General features: G+C 41.2%; 1 protein-coding gene across 1 annotated transcript; it reads left to right on the forward strand.

Annotated features, from left to right (window-relative positions):
- The first annotated feature begins 815 nt into the window (after positions 1–815).
- On the forward strand, positions 816–18,950 carry crabp1 (cellular retinoic acid binding protein 1). The gene is made up of 4 exons (XM_005814425.2): positions 816–1,145; positions 5,965–6,143; positions 12,622–12,735; positions 18,601–18,950. Exons 1-4 carry the CDS (start codon positions 1,076–1,078, stop codon positions 18,649–18,651), a joined length of 414 nt encoding a protein of 137 aa, XP_005814482.1. The 5' UTR covers positions 816–1,075; the 3' UTR covers positions 18,652–18,950.
- The last annotated feature ends 724 nt before the right edge of the window (positions 18,951–19,674 follow it).

The following is a 19,674-nucleotide window of genomic DNA, read 5'->3' on the forward strand; positions in this document are numbered from 1 at the left end:
GCAAGCCAAATCCATACCAGCGTACACACATAGCGACCTTAAGGGATACGTGGCTGTCGGGTGAAACTACAAGATGAACCTAAAATGCACAATAATCTTCCCAGGTAAACTCAATGTGACTTTCTATAGACGTTTGATTGCACCTTTCGGACTGCTTAATGTTTCAGTCCTTTCTGGGAAACATGTGTTTGATCCATGAATCAATCGATACAGTTTCCCGCTTCAGTCAGTACTGGTAACTCAAACAGCCCTCCTCGTCATGCTGTTCACATTTTGACAACTGCTCAACGGTACCTTTGCCATCGCAAGGCTTCGAACAGGATGTTCTCAGGTGGAAGTGACCTCAGAGTGTCATCAGCAGTTTGCAGCTGAGATCCAGAGAGACTGGAAGAGTCACGGAAAAGCTGCGGCTTTGTGAGAGGCTCACCAAAAACTCTCCTGAACGAACAGGTGAAAGAACTACCTCATACCTGGTTAGCAGGGTGGAGGATGTATGATGCTGTGGGCTTGTTTCTCCTGTTCCAATAAATGGCACCATTAATCTTTTCAAATACCAGGAAACTTTTGAAACATTGGCGCATTCAGTCGATGAATATAAAGTTTTTAAAGGAAGGTCAAGAGAAAGTTAATAAAAAAAAAAACTAAAATTTGTTCCTTAATACATTTACATCCCAGAAGAATTCAGTCTTTTTCATGTCTAAGCAGGCACCGTGGTCCTGCTTTACACTAATAAACGGGACAAAGCTTCCAGGGGAGGGACCTCCACCGCCTCCCATTAAAAGCAGCGGCTATAAAAGGGAAGAAGGAGAAGATTACTCCAGCGCTCTGAAGGAGCTGCAGAGAGAGCGCTCATCTCTGGGAATCCAAAAAAAAAAATTAATTAAATAACATAAAATAAATAAATAAGAGGCTCCTCTGGGTGTAACGTGCGAGTGGGAGGTTGAGCTCAGAGCAGAGGAGCCCAGGGAAGAAGCAGGAGGAAGAGAAGGAGGGTGAAAGAGAGTCAGAGAGAAAGAGAGACAGCAGAGCGTGGAACAGGTTCCTTCTGCAGCCCTCGTACGCAGCCTCAGCAGCCATGCCTAACTTTGCCGGCAACTGGAAGATGAAGAGCAGTGAGAATTTTGATGAACTTCTCAAAGCCCTGGGTGAGTCTTCTCCTGTCTCCTCCTGTCGTCGCCGTGTGTAGGTTTCGCTCCCGCATCACATCCAAAAAGAAGCAGAAAGCAACCCCCTTTTTTCTCTCCTCGTGCTTGGGGATTGCCACGACTCCCCCCACCCCACAACGTGATACTGTTCTGAGAAGCTCCTTGGGAAAAGCAGGCAGAGATGCTTCTGAGGGGGAAATCCCTCAGCCGTTCTAGGAGACAAGACCCACTGGATGCTGAATTCCAGCCTAAACAGACGTTGTATTGTTACGTGAAGTGAGAAAAGGAGGGAAGGGAAGAGAGAGGGGGAGAGAGAATAAATGTTAAGCATTTAAGTAGGGCATGCATTACTGCCAGGGGAGGTCCGTGGATCACTGTGTTGTTCTTCTGTCTCATGTCCTTTTTCATCCTTTGTCAACCTGCTCAGTCGTTCCAGATGATTGTGGTGGTTTAGATTTAGACCAGTTTAACTGGGTCACTCGATTGTGTTGCAGCGTTTCGTCACGCCGCCGGGGCCACTGAGACGGACGGGGACGTGGCAAAGGGCTTGACGTCTTTTAGAATAATGTAGAAACCTTCAGGGAGATGGTCCCACTGATGAGCTGCTCAGGAGCTCAACGGGAGGATGGCAGGTTACTTTTAAAGTCCCTCGCATTTCCACAAGTTGAACTCTTAATGTGTTTTTTTGGGGGGGAAGGGGGATTTTATGTGGAAAGATGGACACAAAGTACCTGCAAAATACAGATAAATCCTAAAAGAAGACCCGTTAGATACCGCAAAAGACCTGAGACTGGGCCAGAGGTCCATCTTCTTGCAGGATACCAACCATGAACAATGGCATTACGATGGCATAGTTTAGGTTACATGTTAGAATAGCCCAGTCAAAGTCCAGACTTAAAAAATCAATATTCAGAGACAATCAACTATTGTGCAAAGATGAATCAAGAAAGTAAATGCCAGTGTTCAAAGGCTAAAATCTGGTGCACCTGAAAAATGAATACAAAGGCAGAACACACCTTTCATAGTTCATGGGCTTTTTTTAAATTGAAAACTTTATATGATTTTGCTTCCACTTCACAATTATGCACTCATTACATAAAGTCTCAATTAAATATTTTGACGTTTGTGGCAGTAATATGACAAAATGTTACAAGTGAACAAATGAGAAAAAATTTGCAAGGCCCAGCAGTTTGAATTTTGGCAGAAAATTCCTATGATGAATAATATATATACAGTATATACTGTATATTATCTGCAATACAATATGTGCATAAATTTTTTTTGCCTGAATAATTGACTCTTGCAGGCATTTTGCTTTGGTCACCTTTTTCCTCAACAGCTGTACTTGAAATATCAATTCTAAGCAGCAATGGTGAAATGAAAAACATTATGTTTTCCTTCCTAATTTGTAGTTCTCCTACACCCTTTCCTGAGTTTATTTTTTATATTTCGTTGAGGTTGCCAAAGCAGCAGCTCCACTGATGTGATCTTTGGTTTTAAGGGAAAAGCCTTAGCACCTCATCCAGCACATTAAGCACATCTGCTAGGGCAGATCAGCCGTTAGCTCTATGAGAACAGTTCGGTCAGAGAGAGAGAGACAGAAAGACATCCCTGACGGTTATATCTAATGCGGATTCCAGCGCTGAGGGGCCGCCACTTTCCATCAACATCTTTCTAATTACCTGTTGAGTCAAAGGTTTTCCCTGCAGAAGAAAAAGATAGCTACAGTGCCTTGTAAAGACAAAATTTACTGTGACTGGGGATTTCATGAGATACATTGGTAGAGATCGGAAGGAGAATGAGACAAGGTTTTCAACATTTTCAGCAATTAGAAATCCGAAACGTGTGGAATGTGTTTTTGTTCGACCATCTTTATTCTAATGTTCCTGTATTAAATCTATTGCTGTCAGGTGGTTCAGAGGTCACCTAATTAGCAGAGTTCATCTGAGTGTAATTTAATTCAAATGTAAATCTTGCTTAGCACTCAGCATAAGTCAGCGGTGTCAAACTCCAGTCCTCAAAAGCCAAGGTCTTGCAACAGAACACCTGGTTCCAATGTCAGCTCATCAGCAGAGCTCTGAAAAGCTTGACTGCATGTAAGTGAGGCAGTTTCGCCATTTAATTCAAGTGTGCAGGAAAAGCGATACGTTAAAGTTGCATGACAACAGCCCTCAACGACTAGAGTTTAATACCACTGATATAAACCATTGTGGAGACAGAAGTTTGCTGCCACAAGATCAGGGCCTGGGTTGGAGTAGGAAGAATCACCCTCCAGTCACTAACCACCCTATGGAAAGACCACACTCCCCAGAAGAACATCAAGATGAAATTCTTGGGGATGCTGGTATGGTCTGTGGTATTGTATGGCTGCAGGATGTAGACCCTGAGGGCTGCAGGTATGAAGAGATTGATGGACTTCAGGATGGACTGCTACAGGAGAGCACTGATCAGCTGATGGGCACAGAGCGGCAGTTTGTGGTATCTGTCAAAAAATGGAAGCTGCACCACGTTGACTATGTTGTTAGGACCCAGAAACTCTGCACCCATATCCTTGAGGGTAGAATTGACGAGAAGTGGTCGAGGGGAAGACAAAGAGGGCACTGGAAGGACAACATCAGAGACTTGACGGAAAGATTAATGAGGGAACGAATGGCTGTCACCAGAGAGCGGAAAAAGGAGGTGCAAGCAGCATCTGCTTGCACCTCTGAACCTCAACAATGAGGTTGGGTCTAGACTAGAGACTAGAAATTTACTTCTTCTATGAAGGTCTCAGAGGTTTGATAGAGAGCATTAAAGGGCAAACAGCATTGTGAAGGTAAAAGAAAACACCAGGCAACTCTGAGATGAAATTGTGGGGAAGCATAAGACAAAGTTATGTTCCAAAACCATATCCTAAAATTCAAACATGTCACACAGCGTTCCTCTATCCATCTGTCCAACATGAAAATAGTATGGCACAACTGCAAACTTGTCAAGCAATGGGCAACTACCTGGAATGACTGGGCAGGGCAAATGTTAATCTGAGAACCAACCAAGAGGCTTGTGGTAATTATGAAGGAAGAAGTCCTGTATGTAGCCATCTAGGAGACCCGTTAAGGAACTGAAGGAAGTGCACGTGTTAGATGAGGACAAATTAAAACTTTTTACCCTAACACTAAGGTAGGCCAAAAAGTTGTGTAATTGTGTTGCAATCAGATGGTCTTAGGTTTAATTCCAGCTTCCTCCTGCCACGAGGCAAGGCACTGAATAACCTACCAATCTGCATATATCTAATGCTTTGATTGGTCAGTATGACTAAAAAGGGGCATTTACATAAAAGCTCACACCAGACATCACCCTGAACAGACCATCTCCATGGTAAAACAGTCGTGCTACAATGCGCTAAGGGGATGCTTTTCTAGGGCAGTTCAAAAACCCTAAAGATACAGCAAGAGTTTTCATTGATAATGGAGGCAGAATCATGCTGTAGAAATATTTGATTTCAGCAGGGAGTAGGTATCTGGTCAGAGATGAAGGGAAGATAGATGGAGCTAAATGCGGTTCGAGCGAGGATTTCTGCGAGCCATCGTACACACAGACTGCAGAAAGCACAATGTCATCAGCAAAAAAATCAAAGTGATTGGATTGGACATCCACCGTTGTGAAAGGTTTCTGTTCAAATTTGGACATAGTGGTCTAGATACTTAGGAGTTCAGCATTTTGCTGACTTTGCTCCTGGAAAGGGACAGAACGGGCTGCTTGGCTAACTGGTCCTCATGCATATTTTATGTTAGAAAACACATGTTTAGGTCTCTTGGATTATGGTTGGGGTTGATTAAGCTGTTGTTCGAATTAACTCACAATATTGGGTGTCCACCAAATGGTAGCGCTGTGGTATCATAAGAGCGTGATTTGCCAAAAATTATTTAACAAAAACTTTCAAAAAGAATTGATAATTTCATCCTGTCTGTAAAGTCTTTGGCTTTCTATAGAAAAAAAATCCGGTCTGCTCTGTTGGTAGAAAGAAATCAAAGAGTCAGGATTTGGCAGGACATAAAGCCAGATGGCCATTACAGAGTCAAACCAAGCATGCCAAACACTTGTCACAGGCCATACAACCACCAGGCTAAAGGAGACACCTAGCGATAACCTGCTTTTACAAACATGAGAGTTTCTATCCCTTCCGTTTGGACCTCAGCGCCCTAATTCCTCAAATTTCTTCCAATTTCAATAAATAGCTGAGGTTTCTGTCAGAGCCACACAGAGTTCATTGTGATTTTACTCCAAAACAAGCACATTTCTGTCTCTCTCTGTAAAAAATATGCGTGGCTTGTTCGAGGCAGACAGACAGACAGACACACACACACCCACACACACACGCACACACACACACACACACACACACACACTGATAAAGGAAGACATTCAGCCAGCAAGTCTCACTATGTCTGAGTTTCTGAGCTGATATGGGCTGGCATGAGAGACTTGAGCGTTCTGAATCTGGGAGGGGGGCCGACGGGAAGATTATCTGCCGAAAATGGGAGCACAAATAAGAGACATCATGCATACTTGTTCTTTTTGGGTTTCCTCTCTCTCTGCTTCACTGTCAGTGGTTTTTGTTCTGTTGGTTCCAGAAATTACATCCTTTTCTTAGAAATTAGAATTTTATTTATGTTAAGCAATCTGGCTCTGACTGACTTGCCTGAGATCAACAAGCAACACTGTAAACCCAGTGACCCTAATGCTTCTGAAACGATGCTGCATGCAGTGTCTCACGCTGTGTTGGCTAAATGCAACGCTCCCCGTCTGCGTAAACCTAGTCTGGGTCGTGTCTGTTCAGGTGTGAATGCCATGTTGAGGAAGGTAGCTGTGGCGGCGGCCTCGACCCCTCAAGTGGAGATCCGCCAGGACGGCGAGCAGTTCTACATCAAGACGTCCACCAGCGTGCGCACCACCGAGATCAACTTCCGTATCGGCGAAGAGTTCAAAGAGGAGACTGTGGATGGCCGCAAGGTCAAGGTAGGACAACGCAACCTGTTCTCTTTAGGACTAAGAATTTGAAATGTGGCATGTAAAAAAAACTGCGACATAAAGCCAGAATCTAAATCCTGGTTATTCATTTGGTAGTTTTGGCTCTTCAAGTTACGACTTTGTTTTTGTTTTTATTAATTCTTCCATTACTTTCTGTGATCTGGTCAAGCACAAGAATAAAAGAAAATCTTAGTGGAAACTGCAGATGGTCACCTCGTACTTGTGAAAACCTTTGAAGGGGAAAGCTGTGCAAAATTAACTTTTTTGAGTTTTGCGTCACAGTATAATGTCCTTCCCTCATCAAAAGTCAAAAGTTTAAGTTGTTGTTGATATATACAACATTTTCATTACAACTGAGGATAACATAGTTACTTGATTGTGGTACGAATAAAGTAACGCTACACATCGAATATTAACCAACATATTCCGTGTGTGCTGATGATTCTAATGATGGCACTTGACAAATTTGACTACATGATGTGTTTATGATGTCCTTTTTTTTACGTTTTCACAATGTAAAGCACTTTGAGTTTCCATTTTGCTGAAATGTGCTACAAAATAAACTTCATTGATTGATAAAATGGCCCCACATGCCTGGACAACACATAATACCGTATAAACTGAGTCTTTAGTTGTAGAGTGTTAAAGAAAAAAATCGGAAAATCTTGCTTGTTTCTTTATTACTCTTCTTACTCCACAACTTTCAGTTCTCTGTGGTGAGTTCACTTACTTGTCATGTGCTAATTTATTATGATTGTTTTCGCAGTGGTATGTCTGTTTGTGGCCATCGCCAGCAATAAATGTAATTGGTGTCCTCAAACAAAGGCGCAGGGCCAGTGGGGCCTGTCTGACCCGTTTGTCCCCTGGGCCTTTGCCCGGTGGAATGCGTGAGATTAACATTTGCGGGAGGTGTGCAAGGTAAAGGTCTTCCAGAGAGAACGTAGAAAAACACCAAGACTTTGGAGTCTAAAACTGAATTGTTTGAATGCCAGAACAGATAAAATATTTGGCACAGTCCAGGAAAATAACCTCACACCGTCAGTAACGGTTTAGGAATTTGTTGGACCAGAACTTGTCTAGTTCACCGTCATAACATCCACCATATTAGAGGGTACTTGATGGAAATGTGAGACCATCTGTAAAAACCTTGAAGCTTTTTACAGATGGTCTCACCTGTAAAACCTACAATTCTACTTGCCGGTTCCAAGTAGAATTGGAACCGGCAACATGACAACAAGCAAATATCTAGTAAATACGACTAATGACTGAAAGAAGTGGGGCAAACTTTTCTCTGATCGCTGTCAGAAACTGGCAGGTGAGGTAGACACAAGAGCATTTCACCGTTAATTCACCCAAAGGGGCTCAGATTGGCTATTTGGAGGTACGGTGTTCAAACTTTCTCTTCACTTTTTGCTAATCTCTCTTTTTAATGAATAAAACTTTTTTCGTTTTCAGAGTGCAGTTAAATTGACTTCATTTCTTGCCAACAACAATATGTAACCAGGAGTGCGAGGATGTGTTGTCCTGTGAAGGTGGGTGATGAAAACTAAAGTCCTTCCTCCAGTCTCTGCATTTGGTATAATGTTCACGTCTTGGTAGAAAAGGCTGGATCGAGCTGGATGACAGTTTCTCTTTGAAGCCCTTCACACCCGGAGGAGAAGGGGGGATTCACTCATCTTCACACAGACAAGACAGACAAGTCGACTAGCTTTCCTTGCCTTTTGTTAAAGAAAGGTGTTGGAATTAGGAATAATAATAATAATAATAGTAAAAAAACATTGCAAAAACTTTACCAAACGAAAACATCTGGAGTCCTACCAGCTTTCTTATCGTATTAGTACCCAGGGACAACAGTGACATGATGCAATAGGAGTGAACTGGTTTCGTAGCAACGCCTCCTGATAGCATCTTAGCTCTGAGATATACAAGACATCTGTTTTATGGAAACACATAGGACACATGAGTAGGGCTGATTGTTGGTCCTTATCGTATCCAAAAGAAACCAAATTATCACGACTTTATCGTCAAAAACTGCATGTTTCATTTCATCGTCACAACATTCATTGCTCCTCTATTAATCCTTTTACACTTTTAATAAAAAAATAAAAATAAAGCTCCATTTTGTTGATGCAATATTGCATTGGGAGATCTTGCAGGCGGCTGGAGCTCTGTCTGTCACAGTAACATGTCAAGCTTCCCTCCACAGATGTATATAATATATTCCCCCACACTATGTGCTGCATGCTGACTAGGGTTACATAACACAGAAAACATTAGTGGATGATGGCTGAACTTTCCAGTTTCTTTCAGCATATCAGGAAACTAGAGTTTGGAGTTTGCAGCAGGAGCCTTCTATCTGTTGTTGTCTTCTGCTGTATGCAGATCACAGACCAATGTCACATATTTTTAACACATTTAATTATTTATTAGACACTAATAATTCACATTTGAGTATTTAAAACAGTTTTTATTAATTGCCCCGCATCCAGCGATGTACACAGGTAGGTACTGGGAGGTGCTAGAGAGCCTGCTTTATTTCCTCTGGATAGAAAAAGTGCCCTTAGGAAATCTTTTTTTTTCCCAACAGTGTATAGTATGTGACCCATGGTAGCATCTCTGGATTTAAAAGCCTATATTACCAATGCTCTACCCAACATAGTTTTGTTATCAGTTCGCAGGGCTCGCACTATTTAATCTGAATTTTTTAAAAATAATTCCCGTCAGCCATGTACGGCACAACACTAGCGGAACAGGTCAGCGTCGGCGGGGGGCGGGGCTAATGACCGGGCTGCTGAAGCTGCGTTTATTGTTGACGCGTCTACTGGGGCACAATGCTATATAGTTATACATAGTCCATGTTGGACAGGCGTGGGCCCGCTTTCTCCAGCTCTCATTAGACGTGATAATGGATAGGATCCCTGAAGTCATATTCTGCCGAATAAAATGCTATTTTTTTTTTCTCCCACTTGAGCAAAATGTCTTTGCATGCCTCTGCCTCCATCAGTCCATACCTTCACAGTCATATATTCAGATAGAATCTACACTTGGGAGAACACATCAATATTTAAAAATTGAAGGGAAGGGAAATTCTTAAATTTCAATTTAGAAGGGAAATTTCAATTTTGATGGAGTCTTCAAATTATGTTTGCTGACAAGGAGAGTTATCTTATGAAGTGAGAGAATTACCTTTCTTTTTCTTTTTCTTTTTACTGTGCTGCGTCACTAAAAAAAATCTGGGTATAAACCCAGACCCTGGGTCAAACACGGATCAATTCTATCCAATGTCCCATTACAAGTTGGTATATGGGTTTGATGTAATAAACTGCATTAGAAAAAGAGGAGTGGTTTAGGGTTGGGCAGCGCTGTTCTCCTGTGGTCGCAGAGAGACACAGGAAAGCCAATATGCACCTCATTAAGGAGCTCTGTTTATGCAATTATGTCAATTTTAGGTTTCAACTAACGTACATAAACTCTAATAGCGGTATAAAGCCTCAACGTTTACGTCACAGTCAATACAATTTTTGTAAACATGAGTGCTATTTTCTTTACCATTCTGTGCACAAACTGTAAATATTTCATTTCAGAAGGAAAACACAAAAATAGTCTTAGGCGCTGAAAAACACAGTCTGGAGGAACCTGCGGGAATCAGGGCCCACTGAGCCCTGCACATGCTCTTGCTGAGTGGGAGGCGTTTCTGTGGAGTGCAGGCAGACTCTCAGGTGCAGCGATCTGGCAGAGGAAACCGTAGTGGGTTTAGTCACCTGTGGTTGGCAAGATTACGCTCTGATGTATCTCTGGCAGTGAAGTTGATTAACTAGAGCCACAAGGTTAAAAAGCTCCGGTTAATCCGACTGACTTTGGTGGGATTAGCCAGGATCTAGTAACTTCAGGAAGGGAGAAAGTGATAGATGGTTTTCCTATCATTTCCAGATGTGGGTCAGAACCTTTGGGTTGCTCTGGAGAATGTAATTCAGCGAGGATGTCCTTTAGGCAAATCTTTTCCATTTGAGACAAAGTTATAGAGGGGAAGTATAATATGTATTTCAAGCACTTACTGCCATTTCATAGCAAAATCGTGTAACTATGTTACCTTCAGATGTTTAAAAAATGATGTATATATACAGTATATCAAACATGACTTAAATTAAATTTGACTTCATAATTTAATGCCTTCAATTTGGGTCTCTGTCTCTTTCAAAACTCCTGCTCTTTCTGAAACTCCGCCTTCCTTACAACATCACTGCTTTATGAACCCTTTAATAATGTTTAATCAATCAATCAATCAATACAATTTTATTTGTATAGCACATTTCAGCAGCAAGGCATTTCAAAGTGCTTTACATCATATCAAACACAGAAACACAATGCAACATAGAATCAACAATCAAAACACGACATTAAGTCAAGTTCCATCAATAAATTTGTAATTGATTACGTTTCAAATACAATCCTAACCAGGTGGGTTTTTAGTCAAGTTTGCATCCATAGAAGGTTTTACCTGTTACACTCCTACTGTGTTATATGGAACTAAATACCTGTTGCTGTTTTTATTCCCACTCACGCTCACAATCACACAGTTTAAAACGATGTAGACAGCATTTTAATGGGCTTCGTTCACCTCTTTCACAGAATTTCGAGCAGGGACTCCGCCGTCCCTCATGGATTTTTGTGCAGTTCTATGGTACCTGTTAGTATCTAGAATTTACAGGGTTTGTGTTACGCACAATGACCCTCAGTCACTCGCCGTTTTTCTTCCTGCACGGGGCTCCGTACACCTCTTTCACGGAAGCTCTGAGGTTTCCAACTCTCTGTACCTCTTTAACCAGCGTTTCACTTACAAGTAGCTTGTATAATGAGCTCAGCAGATGTTTGTTAATTGCTGCCACTAGTTTGAAGGAGCTGAGTGGGGGAGTGGCAGCTACTGAGCTACTGTAAGGCTCAGTAGCTTCGAAGCTGCAGCTGTGGGGAGGAGCATCGTCCTCGAAGGCGGGGCTAGGTCCAACCAGCCATTTTACAAAGCTGAATGGTTGCCACAGGAGATTAAAGGATTACTCAAATATGCATAAAAGAATCAAGTCAACACTCCAGGCATGTTTTTGATGAGGGTATAATATTATAATGTGATGTAAAGCTAAAGAAAGTCCCATTTTCATGATGCTGCCCCTTTAATTACTCATTTTGAGCTGAACAACTGTGACAAAAGTCAGACTTTGAAGACTTAACATTCACATTTTTAAGTCTGAGAAATGTAAACTGTTGTTTTGGTTGGAAACAGATCATTACACACTTTATGCCACATTGTTTCTAGTGAGTGGTGCAAAATCATGAAAGCAACACTGTTAAAAAAAACAAAACAAAAAAACATTAAGTGGTAAAACAAACCTACATGGTGAATTTGTATTATTGATGGGAATGCGTTGAAGCTCTTTAGAAAATAAAGCCAATGCGTGAGAACATTTTCACTGAGAAATTGTTTTCTAAGTCAGAGACCAAGATCAATACTGGAGCACAAAATGTTGCTGTAGCTAATTGACTGTCTTCAACCTGAGGGGGAGGGGGAATCAAAGTAAAGCTTTAGAAAAGCTCTGAGGTTTCCAGAGCTTGGCAAGGATTCTGTATGGCAGCCTGCAGGGCCCAAAACCTTTGATATGGTGATTAACATTTGCCCATGAAAGACAGAGGAAGCTGCTTAATTCACAACTGAACTCCAGTTCTTTCACAAATCAAGAGCAACTATTAAACAAGTGTTATGGTGTCACTACCTCTACAAACATCCTACAATACCAGAAGTGTTGATAGCATATTTTGGATATGGTAGACTCCCAGCCATGCTAGTTAGCTTTTAGTTAGCTAGCTAATGACACTCCAAAGATCTACACCCGAGTGCGTCATTAGCTTAAAATTTGTTAAAAATATATTTTGGTTGTAAAGGGGGAAAAAAACTTTTTGAATCAGACAACATAGGAACAGAGGAAAAGTTACTAGTGTGGCAAAAATAATTGGACATTTTCTGAAGATTTCTGCCACGATTCATCCTCAAAGCAAGAAGAAAATTGCTCGACTGGGTAAAGGTCCAACGCTAACACACCTACCTGTTATCAGTTTATTTACAAAACGAAATTAGCCAGGTCAATGTTCATGTCAAATTCAACTATCTTTCACTATCGACTATCTGCTTATGGAAATTTATAACTCGTAGCAAAATTTAAAAGTTACTTCTCACTCTCAATGTTAATTTTTACCTCCTAAAATAGTCGCTATGAACACAATTTGGAAGTGGGGTCTGATGTGCTGGTTTGATTCCAGAGAACGGTACAATAAGTGACTGGGATTTATGGTGAATAACATATTGCTGGCATTTATCTGCAGTTTTAAGCTCATAATTATATATTTATGTCCAGCATCATAGAGTTATTCTGTGATAAGGGGAGAATATATTAAAGACATCAATCTCTTTTCTGTGCAGAGCCTGGCCACCTGGGAGTCAGAGAACAAGATTTACTGTCAGCAGACTCTTCTGGATGGAGACGGGCCAAAGACCTACTGGACCCGAGAGCTGAACGGGGACGAACTCACACTGGTGAGTACACATCAGTGGGTTGTGGCTGTAGGGAGAGAGTTGTGATGATTAGGCTTATAATGGTATAAGCCTAATCGACATCTCAATGATAACTGAGATACTTAAGGCAAAATACCCTGAAGTATTTTTGTTTCTTTTTTTTTAAAACTCCATCTGCATTCATTCATCTAAAAAGATGAAGCCAGACATTCCTAAAACAAGCAACATCCTCCCTCTCGATCTGGAGATCCTGAAGCACTTAATATGCCATAAGGGATTTATATGCCCTCTCACTTCCAGGAGGTTTCCACCTCTAGATCAGACGCATCGACCACCTTAACTGACTCCTTTCGATAGCCAGTATGAGTGACTTTGCTCCGAGCTTTCCCCTATATAAAGCTATGAGGGTGTGTGGCACCCGAGTGGTGTACCAAATAAATAAATGCAAGGATTGTGAGCAGAGTTTCAAAACAGACCAATAAAATTTACAATAATTTATTTAAAAGGTGAATAATTAAAAAGGAGGCACAGGCAGTCCTTGAAGGCAAAGTCAATAAACAAGTCCGTAACAGACTCTTAGCTGGCCCAAGGGGGGGCGAGGTCCTCTACTGCTCCCGGTCCCTGGCGAACCTCAGCCGTGATCCAGCCACTCCTGCTCCTACAGCCCGGCTGCCCGCTCCTTGACGGCGACCAGACAGGCGACTCGCTGCCCTCAACAGCGATCAGACGGGTGGTACTCCTTGGTGACCAGTCCACCCATCTCTAGTCCTCCGGTCCGCCTGTGCCGTCCTCCTAGCTGTCTCACCGTCGATGGCTTATCATCCTTCTTGGTCTGCACGCTGCTTAATTAGATGCAGAACACCTGTGCAGTGGGGCGTCTCCTGGTGTACATGGCACGTGACCTCAAAACAACCAATCAAAAACATGCAACACAACACCCCAAAAATATAACTCAACTAAATCTAAGAAAAGTAAATAAGTTCAAAATATAACAAGCAATCCAAAACAGCAATATAAGAAACATAAATTTAAACCAAAAAGGAAAACCAAGGCCACATTACCACAGCTGCATTCCCACCAGCCCTGTTGAGTTCACTTTAATTGAACTCCGGTTTGTTTGGTGAGGCGTGAATGCGCAATAAAACTCTGATGTGGACCAAAAAGGCGAACTCTGCTCCATGTAACTTTGGTCTCGGTTCGCTTGAAGTGAACCCTAGGTTTGAACGCCTAGGTGAACAACTGGAGACCGCTCCAAAAGCAGGAAGTAGACTATAGCACAGAGCATTCTGGGTAAATACAACCAAAACAAACATGCAAATCCAGCGCCATTGGGAGAAATGGCTTTTGGTCTTTTGCTAATGACAAAAGAGAAATTCTACAAACACAAAAATTTGACGTTGCTCCATTTTTGTTTACATTTCATGAAGAAGGCAGTTACCCTCATGTCTTCTTCTGAGGTTTTTGTGTTGTTTCTATCTTGGTGCGGCGCCACCACAGGAAAGCAAGCAAACAGGTTGCTCAAATGATTTGGTCCATTTGACACAGTGCAGTGTGAACGCAAACCGCACCAGATGAAAATGTGGTTAGATTTTGTTCCAAAATCGAACCGAGTCTACAGGACTATCATGTGTGAAAACACCCTAAGACTAAGATCAACCTCACCTGAAGAAGGTTGATGAGAGCTTGCTCCTCCAACTTCCCCTAGCAGGGAGTGAGCTTGTAGACCAACTGCTGATCAAGTCTTCCCCCAAGAGGTGAAGTTCAATCACCAAAAGCCAGAGCACAAACCTTTCCTCCTGGTGACCAAACCCTGCCTTTTGGAGCATTTGGCCAGTACCTCAGTTACCTAAGGTACTGGAAAGTCTTCTTCACATGGATCGCTACCCAACAGGTAGAAAGACAATAATGTCTTTCTAGACCTTCTAGACAGACATCATTGATATGATGCGTCTGGCTTTCTCTCTGGGTCTTTTCTGGTATCTCAACAAAAGGACTTTGAATTCTAGGAAGGGTATGACTAGAGACTCAAGCACCTTTAAAACTTTTGGGTTTTTTTTATTTACTTGTACCTTGATATGGGTAACCTACTCATTACAGATAGCCACATAGAATAACAGTGGTTTTGGTTTTACAAAGCCGAACAACAAATCTTTCTCCAATATTAGCAAATCTGCAAGAAAAGTGTGCTCTGGTGCGACTCTGGCTTTTGCTCCTTGACGACCACTAAGCCATCAGAGGCCTCGAGATGAGATTTTCATCAGGCCTAGTCCGCTCCTGTCTGACAAACGATTAATGAAGTCAGGCAGGCGGTGTCTGAAGTCACCCTGGAGATTCAACCGCGGAGGAAATGGGGCCCGTTTCCCAAGAATGTGAGCCTTCATCTTCCCCGTAGAGAGACGCGAAAGGAGAACAAGAGGAGCTGCTATGCTGATAAAGCAGCAACCCCCTGCCTGTATCCAGCCAGATTTACATGTGCAGAAGTCAGCAGGTCTAAAGCCCCTCGAACCGTCCGTGGGGGGATTTCACAGATACAGTTCCCAGGGTTTCAACGGCTACAACCGGCTCTACGTTTAGTGCTCCCACAGTCTGCTCTGTTGTTGTAGGATTTTTCTAAGAGAGGGAAGAAGCCTAAACCAACAACGTGTAAGGTTCAGATGCTGGAAACTCTTATAACCGGATGTTTGATCAGCTTTCTGTTACAGCCTAGAGACTAGTAAGGATAAGAGAAGGGGGGGAACCTTAATTAACGCTGGGAGTTCGAAGTTCCTCATTGTTCACGCTGACAAGCTGTGAGGGCAGAGCGTATGAACTCCTCTGTGATGAGTGGGTGATAAAAGCAGAATGCGGTTAAAGCCCCTCTGCCCCGCCGGTGACACTGGCCGGCCGCCCTGCAGGAGCCGAAGCTTTCACGCACTGATGGAGGTTGATGTGGCCGAGCCGTGACATTAGCAGAGGCTCTTTGTTTCTCGGCCCGTCTCTTCTTGGACCCAACGGCTCAAAGTTTTCAGTAGCAGTCGCACCAAAACCTCCATAAACCTCGTATTTATCCTCATTACTGAGGAGTTTAAAGATTGGTATGAGATTGGTTTCTTTGTAATGGCGCTTTAGTTTAGCTGCCATGGCAACACTAACAGGTAAACCATGTCATTATTCACTTGGGACTGTTGTTCTAGCGTTGACGCTACAGCAGCTTGACATTGTCCATGTGAGCATGAAGGACAACAGAAATAACCTTTCAAAGAAGGGAAATTATTATTATTATTTTTGTTTAAGCAGATACCTCTTCACCCAATATTTCTTTTCACTTCTCTTCCCTATCAGTCACATGACTTTGCAAAACTATTCGTATCATATCATTGTTTTGACATAAACTTCTGTTGTTTTTTAAGTGGGATTTAATGTCACCAACATGGAACGCAGTTTGTGGCTGTGAAAAACAATGGGGGCTAATTTTTCAAAGCCATATTTTCACCATGTTATTCATTCATTAATAAATGTCAAGTTAAATATTAAATTAGCAAGCTAAATATTTAGATTGGAGCAAAACTTTGTAAGCTGTTTAGCTTGCAAACTAAATATTTTTTAATTAAATATTTAGTTAGTAACATTTAGCTGGAAAATAAGTATTTGCTAACTAAATATTTAGTTAGCTAGCTAACTCATATTAGCTTTCTAACTAACAAGCTAACTAATAATTTGTTATTAGTTAACTAATAGCTTGCTATTGCTAAATATTGCTAACTAGATATTTAGTTAGCAAATTAACTAAATATTATTTGCCAACTAAATATTTAGTTTGAAGCTAAATATTGGATTTACAAACTACATATTTAGCTTCAAACTAAATATTTTTGCTTGATAACAAAATTTTTTTTCAAGCTAACTAGTTTAACTAAATATTTAACTCGTAAACTAAATTGTAAACTAAATATTTAGTTTGCAAACTAGATGTGTAGTTTGTAAATCACATATTCAGCTTACTAATAAAATATTTAGTTTGGATATTATAATGTAGGTTCAGGCTAAGTATGTATATACAAACTATATATTTAGGCTGCTAGTTAAATATTTAGTTTATTCAAACGGCACTACATGCACAGACAAATGCAAAGTAAACCACAATTAAGAGTAAAAGGAAAATTACTATAATTTTTTTTAGAATGAAGCCTAAAGAGTGACACACATCAGTGAATGCCTTGTAACATTGTAGCATAAACTGCAGTGTGAGAAAAATAAGGGTTGCCTCAGGATGTTGTAAGTCCAAATCAAAACCAAATCAAATCATAAAGTTCAGAAAAAAGACGTGAGAAAGTGTTGCACATTCACATGTATTCAAGACGTTTAGAACCATTAACGAACGTTGTTTAACGGTTTCCGAAGACAAGCTCAACAAGTGGGAGTGAACGGGTCTTTTCGGGCGAGGAACCAGTCAGTTCAATTATTCTTCACTTAACAGCATGTGACAGCCTGCTGGGAATCAGCTCCTGAATGTCCTTCAAACGTCTGGGAATGTCCGACCGTCTGAGAGTCTGCATGTTTTTCAAACCACAAGAAGAAAAATGGTCGGATCGCACCATATTCCCACAGTTAGTTTGTCTCCAATCTGAACGATGGGCGCTCTAAACAATGTCAGCATTACTTGTTTTTCTGAAAAGGAAGACAAGAACAATATCCATCCACTAACCGGAGATTGACCCAGAACATATTAGTGGTTCAATGTGGATTTATGATCATTAAAATCTTGGAAACTGTTTAAATTTCTCTGGAAAACAAACAAAGAAACAAAAAAATCAGTCGCAGATGCAGAGAAAGCCGGATGGTTCAGCCTGAGACCTGCATTCGGAACAGCGATAACAAGGCGACGGTCTCATTGTGTGTGGCAGTTCATGCTGTAAGTGGGGCACATTTCCATAGGATCTGCATAATGTGTGTAATTGGTTTAGTCTGGAAGCAGTGTAAGAAGAAAGAGAGGCGGATTTCTACTGAGCAACATCAGCCTAAAATGAAACTGATTTTCACGCAGGCGAGGAGCAGACTACAAGTTAGACAATACTTGAAAGTTTCACTCCAGCAGATACCTAAAAATCTCATCCATTCTGAATCAAAGTGATATACAAAGTTTTCTTTTAGAGTTAGGCATATTTGGCCAAAGTTCTTCCTCCCTGTATGGAGGATAGAGCGATAAATCTATCGTCAATACCCAATTGTCCTCAAAGCGTTTTGGGAGAGCTGGTTCCTACAAATTATGCGACATTATATAAGATTTTATACATTTTTATCTATCTGTCTGTTGTAAAATGAGCAACACACAAAGTGAAGTTAGGATTCATTAAAAGCTGAAATAGCTCTTTAATTCAGCGCCGATAGAAAATGTCAAAGTTAGCATCATTATTGACTAAAGCTTTGCTAGCTTCTGTATTCTCACGTTGTTCTGACCTTTTTACTCTTTTCATCACAACTCAAGAACAACTTCAAAATAGGAGTATAAAACATGAATAGAACAGGGGGTAGAGCTTCAAAGCTAACACGCTAACAACGTTAGCTTACCCTTACTTCACCGTGCGAAAACAGAAGAACAGAACCTCACGTCTGAAAGTGATGTTTCAACATGTTGCCACTGAACCTGATCGAAGGGTTTTGTTTCATCTAAAATATTTTAGAAATAAAAGAAAAAGATTTTTTGAAATTCACATGTTTCCATTTAGAAAATTTAACTTCAATTTGTGCAGTTTTATGGCTAATAATGGAAACGTAGCTACGTTTGTGCTAATCTGTTTTTTGAGACCGTGGCAGACGAACACTGAGGTATAAAGGTAGTCATAATGGAAAACAGAAAGGGCCCTCTGGAAATGCAACCCCAAGCCCACTTTTTCTGTTTTCCTGCAGACGTTTGGTGCAGACGACGTGGTGTGCACGAGGATCTACGTACGGGAGTGAGGCCGCGCGACCTTCACCTGGACAAAGCTCATGTCAACCTGTCCCGCTTGACTCAGTAACAACTTTCGCCAAGTTTCCTGCCTCTTGGCATCACGCATAACAGTCTCCACACACGCAATAGCAAAGTGTATTGTTTGTTTGTAGTTAACATTGTGTCTGCAGTGCAGTAGCTAGCTCTCTCTCTGTGTCCACGCCTACAACCCAGGTGATGATAATGTAGGATTTAGTCATCGGCTGTGTCAATCAAGTGTTCATGTTTGATGAAAGGAAGCAATAAAACATACATGGAACAAATGACAGCTGAGAATCTCATTAATCGTCATGGGTTAGTGGAAGAAAAACGTACTATTTACTACGATTTGTATATTGTTTTTATCAAATGGATAATCTAAAAAGTAGTCAACAGTTTATGGTTTATATATCTAAAGTTTTAGTCTAATCTATTGTCTGATGTCATTGAAGTAAATCCTGTGTACCTTGGTTGGGATTGGCGGCCAATGGTCTCCTTTGACATCAACAAGGTATTTTTGTCCACAGCTGCCTCTCAATATATACGTGTTTCTTCTTTTGACCATTCCTTGTTCACATGAAGAAGGCGTGGAGTGTAATCTCAGTAGATTACCATTTTCTTAAATCTCCAAACCAACAACCAAATCACTGAAATTCCTCCCCCTTCCCCCCCATTCTGTTTTAGTTTTAGCTTTCAGTAAATCCAAATAATCTCCATGTGTAAATAGCTATTAAAATGCATCAAGATGCGGCCAAATGATTGGTTGATTTAAAATTGGTTGAACAGATGTACCTAGTAACATGTCTGGTGAGAGTTTATGGTGGAAAATGTAATAAAAAAGGTTTGCACATACCCAAAAGGAGAACCAGTGACCATTCTTCTTCTTACAATCTGTTTGGTCATCTTTAGTCATAGGCTCACCTTTATGTTCTTAATGTTCTCAGACAGGATTTAGATCTCGCCACTTTGGTGGCTTTGCAAGATGGCTGACCTTGTGTCTGGTCATTTCATTT

This window comes from Xiphophorus maculatus, chromosome 2, assembly GCF_002775205.1.
Source record: "Xiphophorus maculatus strain JP 163 A chromosome 2, X_maculatus-5.0-male, whole genome shotgun sequence".
Lineage (NCBI taxonomy): Eukaryota > Metazoa > Chordata > Actinopteri > Cyprinodontiformes > Poeciliidae > Xiphophorus > Xiphophorus maculatus.